Here is a 13,346-nt window from a genome sequence, read left to right on the forward strand (position 1 = left end):
AATATGTATATCTAGCAAAAAGATTTCAGGGCTTCTTATTATTTCAAATGTTATAATGCCTCTTATCTATATTTAAAATGTGTTTATTGTTACCAAGGCAACACGTGCAAACTGGAAGCCATTGTATCACTTATCAGCGTTTTATGAGTAAATCAATTACAACTAGACACTAGAAGTGTTAAAGGGCGTACTGTATTGTCACCTGTTGGCCAATTATAAAACATAAATGTCACCTATTTGGCAAACAAAAACGGCAAGTGTCGAAGGCACCACCACTGCCGCAAAGTCGACGCAGCTGTCGTGAAGTCGCGGCACCGCAGCCTGCAACAGGAGGTGCCTCAGCGAGTAGCCACTGCCACGATTTGCGCTAGTTGCAGAAATCCAAAAGATTTGAACTTTAATCTGTGTGAACGTGCAGTCTGTGAAATGAGTATCACCCAGTTTATATATAATCAACATAAGCATTACTTTCTTGATAAAGATTCTGCAATATGGTTTTTCTGACAAGACTACAATAATCAAACAAAAGAAATCCCATTGACTATTTCCCCTTCAAAACTATTTTACACAAGAGACCAATATTGCTGCATCATCTAAATGATTGTTTTTCTACTTAAGTAAGCTTTTAAACACCTAATGTCTATTTGTGCTTTAAACATTTTTCCCCACCTCTATGCAAATACTTTTTTGTGAAATACTTTTTTTTTTGCTTTTTACGCTTTTAACAAACTCCCATCGACAATACGTTTTACAGCTGACCATCTCAGGAAAACAACATCATTGTAACTCAGGAGTAGTGGATGAGATACTCTGGATAAATCTGTTGCTTTTCAAACACAACGTAGATGCTGGGGTTGCTCTGGCTGTCAACGCAACTGTCGTAGAGGGTTGTGCCGTTTCCTTTTGGTGGGGGCCGGACGAAGCTGCTGCTTCCTCTGGTGTGCTCCCCCACCAAGACCAGGGCAACGAACATGACCCTGTTTTGACCGCTTTTGACCTGGACATAGCCGTCTGAGCGGGACGCGTCTGTGGCAAAGTAACTCCCTAAAAAAAAAAAAAAAAAAAAGGAAGACTGTGTAAATGATCGGCTCTTTCCCACGGTTCTAAAAGCCTGATTAACGTACAAGTTAAATAGCCCTAATGACTAAATATATACATTCAAACTGTGGATATTGGTCACATTGCTGCAATGGCAGCTGAGGCTTACGTGCCTTTGCCGTAGGCCGTGCCGTGGACGCCACACATCCGCCAGTCAAAGTTTTGCTCACAGATGGCCTCGATCAGGGACTCGTCCGTCCCGTGGAACAAGTGCTGCTCGTTCACAGTCGTGACTTTGTTCCTCTCCTTCATCTGCTGTTTCTGCCTGAACACACACAACTGGAAATGTGAACTGGGTGACACACGATTTCTTATTGTTTTTGCTGGATTAAACCAAAGCATACGTTGCTGTTATCCCTGCTAAATGCTACGTTTAGCTGTGCAGCTTTAGAGCTTTTTCCTTCTTTTTTTTGCAGCTGGCCGTATGAGATCAGTGAGGAAACCAAAACCGTAAAGTTCAGGGCCAGAACAGCACGGATATGAAACACACCACAAAAGGAGTGGGAACGCAGGTTAAGGTCATAATTTCTCATCAGACTCCTTACTACGAGAGGGGGGACTCTTGCCACAGTTTTATACGATACAACGCTGCTATAAAAACAGTGATTGCAGCTGGAAGCCATGAAGGCAAAATGGGATTTACCACTGAAAGACTTTCCACAGAGACGGGTTCTGGATCCTCTGGATGTTGCTTATTTTACTGCGGGCCATGGTGCGCTTAAACAGCTTCTCAACCAGTATATACTCCTTTGCGGATTTAGAGAGAGAGATGAGCTGAAGGATGAGAGCACAGTGGAGATAAACGGGTCAAACCAGGTGACCTCATAATCAGAATCCTATTAAACAACAATTAAACTACCATTTAAACAAGCTTTTTCGGTTCGTAGTTCATGCTTTCAAAGAGACCTTGTATCCAAAATCTGGCAGAGCAGTGGCGTCCCAGTCGGGGGGGAAGCTGTCAGCTGTGGCGGAACTGGAGCCCGGCGATGATGCACTACGAGGAGACACGCGGAACAAAAAGTTTGACTCGCTCGAGGACGCAGACGGAGCCAAAGCGGCGACGTCAGAACGCGGCCCCCCCCCCTTGAAATACCTCTTGAGCTTCGCCTCCACGTCGCGAGCGGACACAAAGCGAGGCCTCCTCCTGACCTCTCTCCTGGTTTTGAACTTGACATTCTGCTGGTACATCGGCGGTGTCCCCGCGGCGCCTTTGAAGTGGAGGACATACTGATGTTTACCCGCACCAAAAGGAACCTCTGCGTCCCCGTCTGCCAGGTACACGTTCTCCAGAGTCTCACAGGTGACGGAAGCCAGTTGCCCGTCGCCGCCGCCATTCTGCAGGGAGAAAAAAAACAGAGGCAACTATCGAGGAACCGTAAAAAGGACGACAACAAAGACGCATCATTGCTACTTTTCTGACTGACTTGTCCGAACTCCAGCCACTGCCCGCTGTCGTCCCTCCAGTACCAGAGCCACTGCGTGGTTAGAATGAAGTGAGGGGGCTTGGACACCGAGGACGCGGTGGACAGCCGGCGAACCGGAGACCCTCCGCGTGTCATCGTCACAAAGTCAGTGGAGGGGGCGGATTCACAGCTGTAAAACAAGCAGTGAAGATAAATCAACAATTTCGCTCGTGCCCTAAAAAGACATTAACTGCTGCGCCTCCGCACGCCACGCGCCACCTCTGCGGGGACAAGAGACTGAAAATCCTCGAGGGGGGCGACGGCGGCTTGGTGCAGCTGGTGTCGTTCCACGGGTCGCTGTAGGCTCGCTCTGTGTCCTCCATGGCGGGCAGGTCCTTCCACGTCACACCGTCGCTGTCCAGCACCTGCCATCGAAAGGGGAGGTGCCAGTGGACACGGGCACACCTCTCTGCGAGGGACAGACACAACGAAACGCAACAGGAAGCGGTGAACGGCGTCCTCCCGGGAGATCCACGCGCGCGCGCTGAGGAGTCACCGGCGGCTGGCGCCAGTGTTACCCTTGAAGCTGCAGTGCCGGCGGATGAAGAAGAGGCAGATTTCGTTGGTGTCAGCGTCGCTCGGGGGTTGAGGTGGGGACGCCGAGGCCGCAGGGGGCGAGGGTTTCTTCTGGTAAAGCGGCTGAGACGGTGGGCTCCCCTCTGGCAGCGCTGCAAAGGACACACACATGTTCAAGATCCACACACTAAAGATGGATTTAAAAAGGTTCGTTTGAATAAAAAAGTCCTTGTTCTCCACCAGGAAAAGCTGGTCTCTCCCGTTGACCCTGGATGATGGATTTATTTCTGTAGATCTCAGGAAGGTTTTTGATGATCTCCTGACCGACTCCTCGGAAAACCTTTGTTTCTTGCACGTTGACATCATGGGATCTCTTACACGAGGAGCCAAACTTGCAGTCTCCCTGGAGATGGTGCTGGCAGATGTGAAGCTTGGTGCACGTGGTGGCGAATTTGCAAGAACCGTGCAAACCATTTCCTTTGTTGTAATGTGGGCAAATCTGGAAGGGTGCACATGTCATCAAGGGAAACATCCGACAATATCTAGAAATCCTGAAACTTCCACTTAGGCCTCCCACTGTTACCAGTGCAACTTACCTCAGGAAGCAGATAAGGATCATTCTGCAGTAACAGCTGGAACAGCTGTTTCTCTGTCAAGTCCTGGAGATCATGTCGTTTCAGAATCTCAGCATTATACGCATTTTGCAGGCTATGGGGATTTTTACATTTGAGTCTGAAAAAAAAAGAAAGAAACGAAAATAGTTTTATTGAATCAGCCTTTGGTAAAAATCCATTTAGCCTCTGTCAACATGGAGTTTTGAAAGTTAACATTTGACTTCTTTGAAGTTACATAATCAAACTTTTCCATTTGTCCTAATTATGGACCATACCCTGTTTCCGTCCACAGAGGGCGATATAAGGCAACACTTTGTGCAATTGTTTACTTGCAGTGCCCCGTTGTTTTTGGTCTTTTATTATCAAAAATACATTTTAAGCAAAATCATTTTTTCACATTTTTGACTTATTGCCAGAATGCAACAAAAAAAAGGCTCTACTTCCACTGCGCTCCGCAGATTCTCCTGTTGAGTCTTGTGCTTCACCTACAGAAGCGATTGAAGGGTGGAGCCGTGACAAATACAGCCACTTGCACATCTGGTTTATTTTTTTTTTTAAAAAATTTAAAAGTCCGCCTGCCACCTTTAACTTTTCCAGACGAAAAACAAACGAGGGAACTTCCTGGAGTGACAGTTCGCTACTCACCCGAACGTGCAGTCTCCGCAAACGTAATACTTGCACAAGTGCAAGGCGTCGCACCGCGGACACCCCCCCGGCTTCTTCTGGCAGACCCGCAGGCTGCTTTTAGCCACGATCAGACTGTCGTGGCTGAGCACTTGTCCCGCGGCGACCTTCTGTCGGCCCTCCCGGATCGACACTTTGGCGTCGTCGAAGAGGACGCCCTGAAGGACTGAATTCGCTACAGTGAACTTCTGCGCGATCTTCTCGTCCAGGTGCTTGAAGTCCAAACCCCCCCGGTGGTCGCACAGGGTCTGGGTGACGAATTTGGAGATGACTGAAGTCATCCTGACGCGAAGGTCTCCTCCCGCTGGGCCCGAGGACGCACCGGTTGTCGGCTCCTCGCAGGCGGAAGTGAAATGAAACTTATCAAACAACGCGGACAGAAAAGGGACGTGATGGGAACAAAATGGTCTGTTAGGCCCGCCTCTAAAACACAATGCAACAATCGAATCTAAAATAAAGATGAACAAAAAGGGGTGTTGTTGACAGGCTTTTATTTCAAACGTCCAGTGAATGGGGTTGTGAATTTAGACGAGCTTTCTACGTGAGGAATCTGTGATATCTGTATCACGTGACGTCACACAAGCCCTAGCAACCACAGCAAGAGTTTCGGTTTACCATAGCAACCATGGAGGGTGAGCTTTCGTTGACGGAAGAAAAAGGGAAAGAGGTCACCCAGGAACAAAGAGAACTCTACTACAAAAAAGTGGACGAGTTAAAGTAATGATAATAAATATTCACGACCCTATATCTATCAGCCGTGACGCGTGTTTACGTAACGATGGCTTTTATTACTTAAGTTTGTGCGTCCGGCTAATGCTAAACCAGCTAAGTGTTGGCTAACGTTAGTTGTTTTGTTGTGCCTCAGCTTAGCGGTATAGATAGTTGGATATTTGATGAGCTTTTGCATTTTAATATCAACTATGCCACCGGTTATAAAATATAGTGAGCAATCGTTTCCTTTAGACAAATGACACCTTCTTCACCTGACTTTGAAGTCATTGATACACTTCCACCCCAGATGTTCCAATGCAGCCCTCCTGGAAGAGATCGACATGTTGGAACGATTCATCCGTCGCATTGATCCTCAGGACCTGGTTCCCAATGCTGGGGGAGACGGCCTGGGGGCGGCCGGAGCCTCCAACCTGGAGGCTGGGGTAAGTGCACCCAGGGACAAGACTGGGTGTAAATATGTAGATTAAGAGCTCCACACAACCAGCCCAGGAGGAATTTTAATTAACTTGAACTTTTGGGGTTGAACCTACAGCTCCGTATTAGCAATCCGTTCTGCGGCCTGGCAGAATTGTGTATGTGTCTCGTCAGGTTGGTGGGGAGAGGCGGATGTCCCGCTCCAACATGCCAGAACCTCTCCAGCAGCTGACCTTGAAACAAAAGCTCTATGTGGCCCAGAGAGAAGTAATGGAGACCCGAGCAGACCTGGAGAAAGCCCGGCGGAGAAATGAGAGAATTCAGGACCACTACAAGGTAGAAAACCAAGATGAACGCACACTTTCAAAGCATTTTGTCCTCAGTGACTCTGCTTGTCTCCCCAGGCCTCTCTGGAAGAAGCAGAATGGCATCTTGCAGATATCAGGAAGGCCAAGAAAAAGTTTGAAAGTAAAGTGCTCGAACCCCTGCAGGACAAGAGATTGGAAATAAAGGAGCCTGAGAAGGTGCTTCGGTACATAAAAGACAAGTCAAAGGTAGAAACAAAGTTTGTTTTTATGACACGAGAAAAATTCCCCTTTCCAATTCAAAATGCCATATTAACATGATTATCCATATCCAGTCCGTATCCCATTTGTTCAGGTTGTCTTATGTCCAATTCCCATATACTGTAAACTTTCATTGTATTCTGATGCTTTGTTGATAGAGTTCAATGCGTCTGCTCTGTTCACAAACAGGTCACCCAAATGGAGAAGTTTAATCTAAAGAACCGGACACTGCAGACCTATAAGAAAAAGCTCCAGCAGCAGCTCCAACAGAAGAAAGAGGCGGGAAAAGCAGAGTACGAGGTAGACCATGAAAGTTGTATCGACTATATCTCAATCCGATCTCTCTGATTGTGTACTTTGTCAAGTAAACTGTGGTTCTTTTTGCTTGTGATTGATGGGAACAATGTCATTTCTAGGACTTTTTCCAGGAATACCACGAGCAGCAAATTAACAACAACTTGGAGGAACTTGCAGCCAACAATTCAAAAGCACTCCGTGTCCTTGGCTCACACAAGGTAAAGTGTGCGTGGGAGGGAGGGAGGGAGGCATCATTTCTTTCTGTGTTTATCGGTGCATGGCTATGAAACCATCTCCGTTTGCACATGTGTCGTCAGGAGAAGCTGCAGAGTGTGACAGCGGAGGCTGCACAGCTGAGCGATGACATCGCCAACAGGAAGCAGCTGCTGGTGAAAATCGAGGAGAAGCTGCAGCACGCTGAGGAAGTTCGTCACTCTTCAAAAACAAAACGGATTTCAAGCCCGATGCTGCAAGAAAAATTGGAAATGCATGAATCAATTAAAACTCCATTTCTCCCTATTTTTCTTCTTCAAAAAATTACTTAATTTAATTCAGTTGCTTCTCTTTTTCTCTTCTGCTTTATTTCCTCTCCCTTCAGGAGCGCTGTAAAGCAGAGGCCCTCAACAAACACCTGCGCCGCCAGGCGAGGGATTATCAGGCTCCTGACATCCCGGAGTACCTGCACGTCAAAGACAAACACAAGAAGCTGCAGCGGAGCCTTCGCACATGGGAGAGGACGTCTGGGATCACCGAGGTAAAGCCGCTTGGATTGTTATGCCACATCACGCTTCAGGCCAGCTGAAGAAAATTAAAAAACGTGCTCTCTTCTCCGTTATCACCAGTTGGCCTTGAAGGCCGACAGTAAAGCCCGGAGCGCACAAAGCACCACTCTTGCTCCTGCAGGCGGAGCCGGGGCGGGACATCAAACTGGGGAGCAACGCGTCTCCCTCAAGCTCCCACACATAGCAGAAAACGACAAGGCGAAAAAAAGCGAACTGGAACGCCTCCTGGGGTCATAAAAGGTGACCCAGCAGTGTGTGGCAGAACAACACTTTGATTCTGTTACACAATATTACAGCCCACAAAGCTTCGGATTTGTTTGGTCATTGTTGCCTTGAAGCTTTAATCCTTATCATGTCTTAGTTTTTTTGCCACTTAAAAGCATGTTTTTGGGAGATATTTGAACAGGCACCATAATGAAGAAATTACGTATCAGTTTCTGTCAAATGTGTGTCGAACCAGCTATCACTGAATACATCTTTATGTGCACTATTTTTTTTTTTTACATCAAGTCAATGTTATTTCTTGAGTATTTGCACTTTTCATTTGGAATTAAAAAATCCTTCAACTATTAAATGAATCTTTTCTGGTCTTCTATATTTTCTCTGACCGAACTGCAGAACCTACATCTGAACGTGGTAGATGAATGTACCAGATAATTGGATTAAATGATCAAACTAGCTTTTTGTTTTAACTAACCACAGCACCAAAACATCCCATCAACAAGACCATTGCAGCATTACTATTTAAAAATATTTCACTGTGGAATGGCCGATTTAAGTAGCTACAGCTTAAACAATTGAAGTACATTATACTTTTGAAATTGGAACTTACTTAAAAAACTTAAATACACAACTGACTGCAACTCAACTAAAGCTGAAGTTATTCATTTTAAAAGGAAAGTTAAAAAAGAAGAAACGCATGATTAAAAAAACACCTCAGACTCGACAAACTATTTCCTTTATTAGAAAGAAATCCACTGAGGTATAAGCCCTCGAAGAAATCTAAATGTTATGATGTAACATGCCATATATACAGTTATATACATAAAAGTGCAATGTCACAATGGGTAAGCTTTTCATTATTCATTCTGTCGTATAACTGTTTGGAAAATGGCATCGTTACTTATTCATGTTCTTCCTGTACTGCATATTTTCAAACAAAAAATAAAATAAAACAGAATGACATGAAAATGCAACAATACGCAATGTCTGAAGTTCCTCTAAAACATTTTTCAAAAGGCACTTTCACGAGTACATACTACGGATGTACGGGACACCACAGAGAAGCTGAAAGCCTACAGACGGCGTTACGGAGTCCTACTGTTGATGATAACCTAACAGTGACCAAAGCACTTTTCTTTATTACAACTGGCTTAATACTGCACCTCTGGATGTTTATTACTAAGTCATTTATATCCAGAAACACAACAAACATGAACAAAAAAAAAAAAAAGAAAAGGAAAAAAGTAAGTCAGATTGTAATCTTCTTTTCACTATTATACACGCAATATCTGTCAAGTCAAAGTGTAAACCTGCGCGGTTAGAGAGCATTATTTATTCATCACAAACCAATTATATTATGTGTGTCACTTTGCTAGCCAAACACTCCCAGGTCATGCACACAGTTCTGTGAGTACAGTAGAAGTACTGACGCTATTTTGAAAAAGACACAGTGGAGGGACGCTGTCACAGGAGGACGCGGAGTGGGCTGCTGGTCGCAGAGAAGCACAGGAAGCAGAACACATCAGGGAGGCTTCCACGCCAACAGTCGCTACGTGGCTACGGCTTTGAACCCGTTCACGCCAGTTCACATGAATTCTGCCTAAATCAAAAGTGGAGGGTCACGTCCGTCTCGTTGACTTGTTCAGTCGTGTCTCTGAGTAGATCGGGCCCGGCGAGGCACGACAGAACCTCGGCGTGTCTTCAGCGCCGCGTACGCTGCTGGTGGGAAATGATTGGTCATCGTTTTCCACGCTGCTCCACCATTCGTTGTATGGATGCAAAGGGAAATGAATAATAAGGCCTGTATTATCCTGAAATGAAGAATTTGTCAAATTCAAACACAGTTCACAATGTAGTGGTTTCATCCATTGGTCTCATCTCACTGCAGCCAATGTGGAAGCATGTTGAAATTATTTTTGCAGTGAACCCAGTACAGAGGTGAGCTTTGTACATCTCACACAGACACACAGCAGAGGCTGTGCGTTGCTAAGGAAAGTTGTCTACACGCTAGTGAAGAGAGCACACTGCTAATCACTACTACTATCTATAAACCGTCTAATGTTAGTTAACGGCTCTTCAGGCCCCTGACCTTTCCGAACCATTTCTGTCCAGGTAGTTACAGCACCTTTATAATAGTTTAACATGGGAAATCTGTTACGTCTCAAAGTCAAAAGGGCTTACAGCCAGCGCACAACCGCTTCGAAAGCCCTCCTACGTGAAAAAACAAACAAACATTAAGTCCCCGTATGAGAGAATGCCGCTGCATCAAGCTCCCTTTCCGGTTCAGTGGTTAAACGGTTCATGAATGTCTGCAAACTAAACTAACTAGTGCACGTTTTCTAAAACCTTGACGGAAGCCTTTGTGATCTGTTGTTTGAATTTCTTAGACATTTGATAGATAATAGTAAACTAAGCACATCGACACATGAATGTGCTCCTGCATGTCGGCCGCCCACGAAGGATGGACACGGGTAGCATTTCATGGAACTTCATCGTCTTTGTTTCACATCTACGGTTCTCTTTCCCGGAGCTACATGGTGCAGGACTTGTCCAGAGGGTCCTGAGCAGCTGAGGCCGCCGGCTGGGAGGCCTGGCCGGACCTGGGCAGGAGCATGGGCTTGGGCCTCAGGGCCGGGGGCTTGAGCTGCACCCCCATGCGGGGGGCCACCAGGGGCTTGAATGTGCTCATGGTGTCGCTGGAGGAGCTGGTGCTGCGGCGGATGGGCGGCTCGGCGCTGGCGGTGGGCCGCAGCGTGACGCCGTGGATGGGGCTGAGGGACTCGCTGGAGCTGGCCGGCGTGGGACCCCCGCCGCTGCCCCCAGAGGTCTGCCGCTGCTCGAGGGTGTCCAGCACCACGTCGGGCGCGTGCTTGGCCGAGCTCTGACGCTCCAGCTCGCGCAGCTCGTTCAGAGCAGTGTTCATAGTTTCTTCTATGTCCTGCAGGAGACACAGAGTCCGTTTAAGAGAGAGGAAGAAAGAAAAAAAACAACAACAGGAAAGCAAAAGATGGGAGGGAGAAACAGAAATAGGGAGAAAAGAACCGGGAGGCTAAATGAAGAGCAGAGACTAGAGTGCGGCATCACAACACAAAAGCTGATGTTAACAGAGGACCACAGTGACGTTTATTTTAAGAAAACGCCAAGCATGCATTACACATGCAGAGCTAGTGGAGTACTACTTTGCACCGGCACCTCTGCATGCTAATGACTTCGGATAGCGTAGGATAGAGGTCCCCAACCACCGGGGGCGCGGAGCGGTACCGGTTTGATGCTGAAAAATGTTTCGAGCAGGCTCCCAGTAGACAGACAGCAATGCACAGCTTAAAGTGCTCTCTGTGACCTCTGCTTGCCAATCAAGGCGCGGCTTCACTATTATAAGAAACAAACTCAGTGGAGATGCAAAAATGGATGGAAGCTGGAACAAACATGATGGCCAGTTAGGCGTGGCTACATTCTACAAAGGCTCTTCATATTTTCATTGTTTTTGGCACGCTTTTATCAAGACTATCCTGCCATGATTCGCTCCCTGCTGTCTGCCTGGAAGCTAGTTTCTTGCATGTTTTTTGCACACAGATGCAGCTGCAGTGAGAGGAAGCACAGGACGGGGAATGACTAGGTGTTTACAGGGCGGGGCAGGGCTTTGATGGTGGAGGGAGCTGCGGTTGGGTCGCTGCTCGTCCCGCGCTGACCTGTGCGATGGTCTCCGGGTCGAGGGGCTTGCCGCCGTGGTGGTGGTGGTGGTGATGGTGGTGGTGGGCGTCGGCGAAGCCCGTGTACTGGCCCGAGGAGGTGGAGCGGCGGATCGGGGGGCTCTCCATCTTCTTCAGCGCCTCGCTGCGGCTGATGTTAGTCAGGCTGCCGTGGCCGGTGCGGCGGCGGCGCTCGGGGCTGTCCACGGGCACGTGGCTGCGACTCCGCAGCATGTCCCGTGGGCTGAGGTGGCCTATAACCGGGGAGCCCATCTCGGGGGTGTGTCCTTCGTGGCCATGCTGGGAGGGATGCACCATGCAGTGGGCGTCAGTGGGACGGGCCGGGGGCCGCCGAGATGGTGGTTCTGATCTTTTCTTGTGCCTGCTGGGGTAGAGGAGTGGGACGGGGAGGAAACAACAAAGCAGATTATTTGTTTATTCCATTAAAGCTTCCATCTTTTTACCCAAACCACTGCATTTGAGTTTCGCGGTTTGTATTTTCAAACAAAGCTATGGCGCCACTTTGCATCTACCAAATTAAATAAAGGGCTACACAGAACATCTTTTAGACAAAAACAAAACACTGCTGGAAAAGAAATTATAATAAATTGTCCATTGCATAATAGGAACCCAGCTACGACCAATGGGAGAAGCAGTACCACATTCTCTCTGCAGGCATCTCATAATTATGACTTAGCACATATCATCCCTTACAGTCTAGCATAAGTACGCATATCTAGTGGCAGAGCTCATCACTGAGGGAATCTAATAATATACTGTAGTTAGCTGGCATTTCTTAAGTAACATTCCATGTAAGAGCAATAAGAGACTTGAAATATAATGTCAATATTATGCAGTCACTCTTTTAGTTATACAGTAACTATTGGTTCTTTGTGATGATGAACAAGCATTGCAGTACTCGTCCTTTAATTCACTTCTCCCTGGCTTCATTTGAAAGTTTGGGTCAATAATGAGTACGGATAACACAGACAGCGAGGGTCTCCCAGACTGTACCTGCTATTCTTCGTCCAAAGCCACAGAAAGCTGCTAACCTCTGCATTAATTAGGAAGTCTCACACCAATCCAAACCGCCTTGTGTGCTTACGTAATACTCTGAAACATTATTTACGGAGGCTCTAGTGATGATAGTTAAAGACTCCTCGGTGGAGCGGTTGGTGCTGGTGTGCCTGCGGAGAGATAAATATGTATTTTTCTGACTGCAGTGGAGACTCTGGATTGGTAAACAACTGCAGGCACCACTGACAGCCAGCAGGGGGAGCAGTCTGCGTTCACAAGACCTGTGTGCTTCTGTGCCAAAGTGTGTACAACAACAGGGTGAGCTGTCACCACACTGACAGCTCACCCCGTGTTTCTATGGCCCCTGCTAAAAATAAGGCTTATCACAGGGAATTCCAGGAGCTCCTCTCCACCCCAACGGGCCAGCTCCACTAGTCGGTATGATCCCAGGAATGTGTATCCTCTCTACTGAAAGAGGCACTAATGTAACTGTCATGTTTACTGACACTCGCTCTGAAAGCAATGCCAAACCCTACAAGAGTCTGGCAAGTGTGTTGTTGATTGAGAACACAAGGAGAGGAGAATATCTAAATAAAGCTCAGCAAATAAATGATTCAACACACATATAAGAATTTTAGAGCAGAAAAGTAAGTGTGGGGGGGGGGGGGGGGGGGGGGGTTAGATGGGAAGGAGATGAGGAGCGAGGTGGGTGTCCCTAGGGAGCAGGTAGAGAGCATTCTAGAGGAGATTTCTCAGTGCTGCCGTGAAACAGATGAGTCATTTACATATGGGCTCCCTGCATACGAATTCCAGCAGCGGTGTGTATATCGCCTTTAGTATGAATCTTTTGACAGTGAAGTAGAGGGAGTGAGTGTGACTCTGCTAAAATAGCATTCGCTCGTGTTGCTTGGCAATAGCCGCCAACAGACGCTTCAAGGTCACTTACTCCGCCGCCAGAGCTGCTGCAGCAGCGAAGACAAAGTTCTGGCTCCGCCGGCAGCAGACGGGCGCTGCCAAAAAGCCGTGAAAAGGTGTGACTGGGTACGCGTGGGTCTCCTCTGTGTGGGGGCACCACTGCCCGGGCATGTGTATGTTAGTGTAGTGGGACGCGGTGAAGTCATACGTTATCAGAATGAAACAGAGTGGGGGAGGTGGATTCAGCTGAGAGCAGCGACTGACAGGAGGCAGCATATGTAACAGTATATGCTGGTGCAAAAGGTCAAAAACAGGGTGTTTTCAGCAATGTACAATA

At 47.3% G+C, this 13,346-nt stretch overlaps 3 protein-coding genes across 6 annotated transcripts in view; 1 reads left to right on the top strand and 2 right to left on the bottom strand.

Annotated features, from left to right (window-relative positions):
- Positions 1 to 175: 175 nt before the first annotated feature.
- On the bottom strand, positions 176 to 4,656 carry parp12a (poly (ADP-ribose) polymerase family, member 12a). The gene is made up of 11 exons (XM_037450689.2): positions 4,337 to 4,656; positions 3,674 to 3,809; positions 3,318 to 3,576; positions 3,080 to 3,229; positions 2,781 to 2,970; positions 2,523 to 2,691; positions 2,192 to 2,433; positions 2,005 to 2,092; positions 1,742 to 1,872; positions 1,212 to 1,363; positions 176 to 1,044 (listed from the first exon to the last, which is right to left on the bottom strand). Exons 1-11 carry the CDS (start codon positions 4,654 to 4,656, stop codon positions 788 to 790), a joined length of 2,094 nt encoding a protein of 697 aa, XP_037306586.2. The 3' UTR covers positions 176 to 787.
- cfap263 (cilia and flagella associated protein 263) lies at positions 4,652 to 7,853 on the top strand. 2 transcript variants are annotated; one of them, XM_037450691.2, is made up of 9 exons: positions 4,652 to 4,781; positions 5,394 to 5,529; positions 5,696 to 5,857; positions 5,926 to 6,075; positions 6,277 to 6,387; positions 6,504 to 6,602; positions 6,702 to 6,809; positions 6,983 to 7,138; positions 7,227 to 7,852. In XM_037450691.2, exons 2-9 carry the CDS (start codon positions 5,428 to 5,430, stop codon positions 7,401 to 7,403), a joined length of 1,065 nt encoding a protein of 354 aa, XP_037306588.2. In that variant the 5' UTR covers positions 4,652 to 4,781; positions 5,394 to 5,427; the 3' UTR covers positions 7,404 to 7,852. The 2 variants fall into 2 exon arrangements, with proteins under 2 accessions (XP_037306588.2, XP_037306587.2); XM_037450690.2 differs by lacking the exon at positions 4,652 to 4,781 and adding an exon at positions 4,866 to 5,092 and having other exon boundaries at positions 7,227 to 7,853.
- A 254-nt stretch (positions 7,854 to 8,107) lies between these two features.
- The window catches only part of srgap1a (SLIT-ROBO Rho GTPase activating protein 1a), a 61,888-nt gene continuing 56,649 nt past the window's right edge, over positions 8,108 to 13,346 (bottom strand). For 2 of the 3 annotated variants that reach the window (XM_037450687.2, XM_037450686.2), the window contains exons 21-22: positions 11,078 to 11,462; positions 8,108 to 10,326 (exon numbers count right to left, since the gene is read on the bottom strand). In XM_037450687.2, coding sequence (XP_037306584.1) covers positions 9,919 to 10,326; positions 11,078 to 11,462 — 793 coding nt within the window. In that variant the 3' untranslated portion in view covers positions 8,108 to 9,918. Of the gene's footprint in view, positions 10,327 to 11,012; positions 11,463 to 13,346 lie in introns of all 3 variants that reach the window. The other variant, XM_037450688.2, reaches the window with a different exon arrangement.

This window comes from Pungitius pungitius, chromosome 6 (assembly GCF_949316345.1).
Source record: "Pungitius pungitius chromosome 6, fPunPun2.1, whole genome shotgun sequence".
NCBI lineage: Eukaryota > Metazoa > Chordata > Actinopteri > Perciformes > Gasterosteidae > Pungitius > Pungitius pungitius.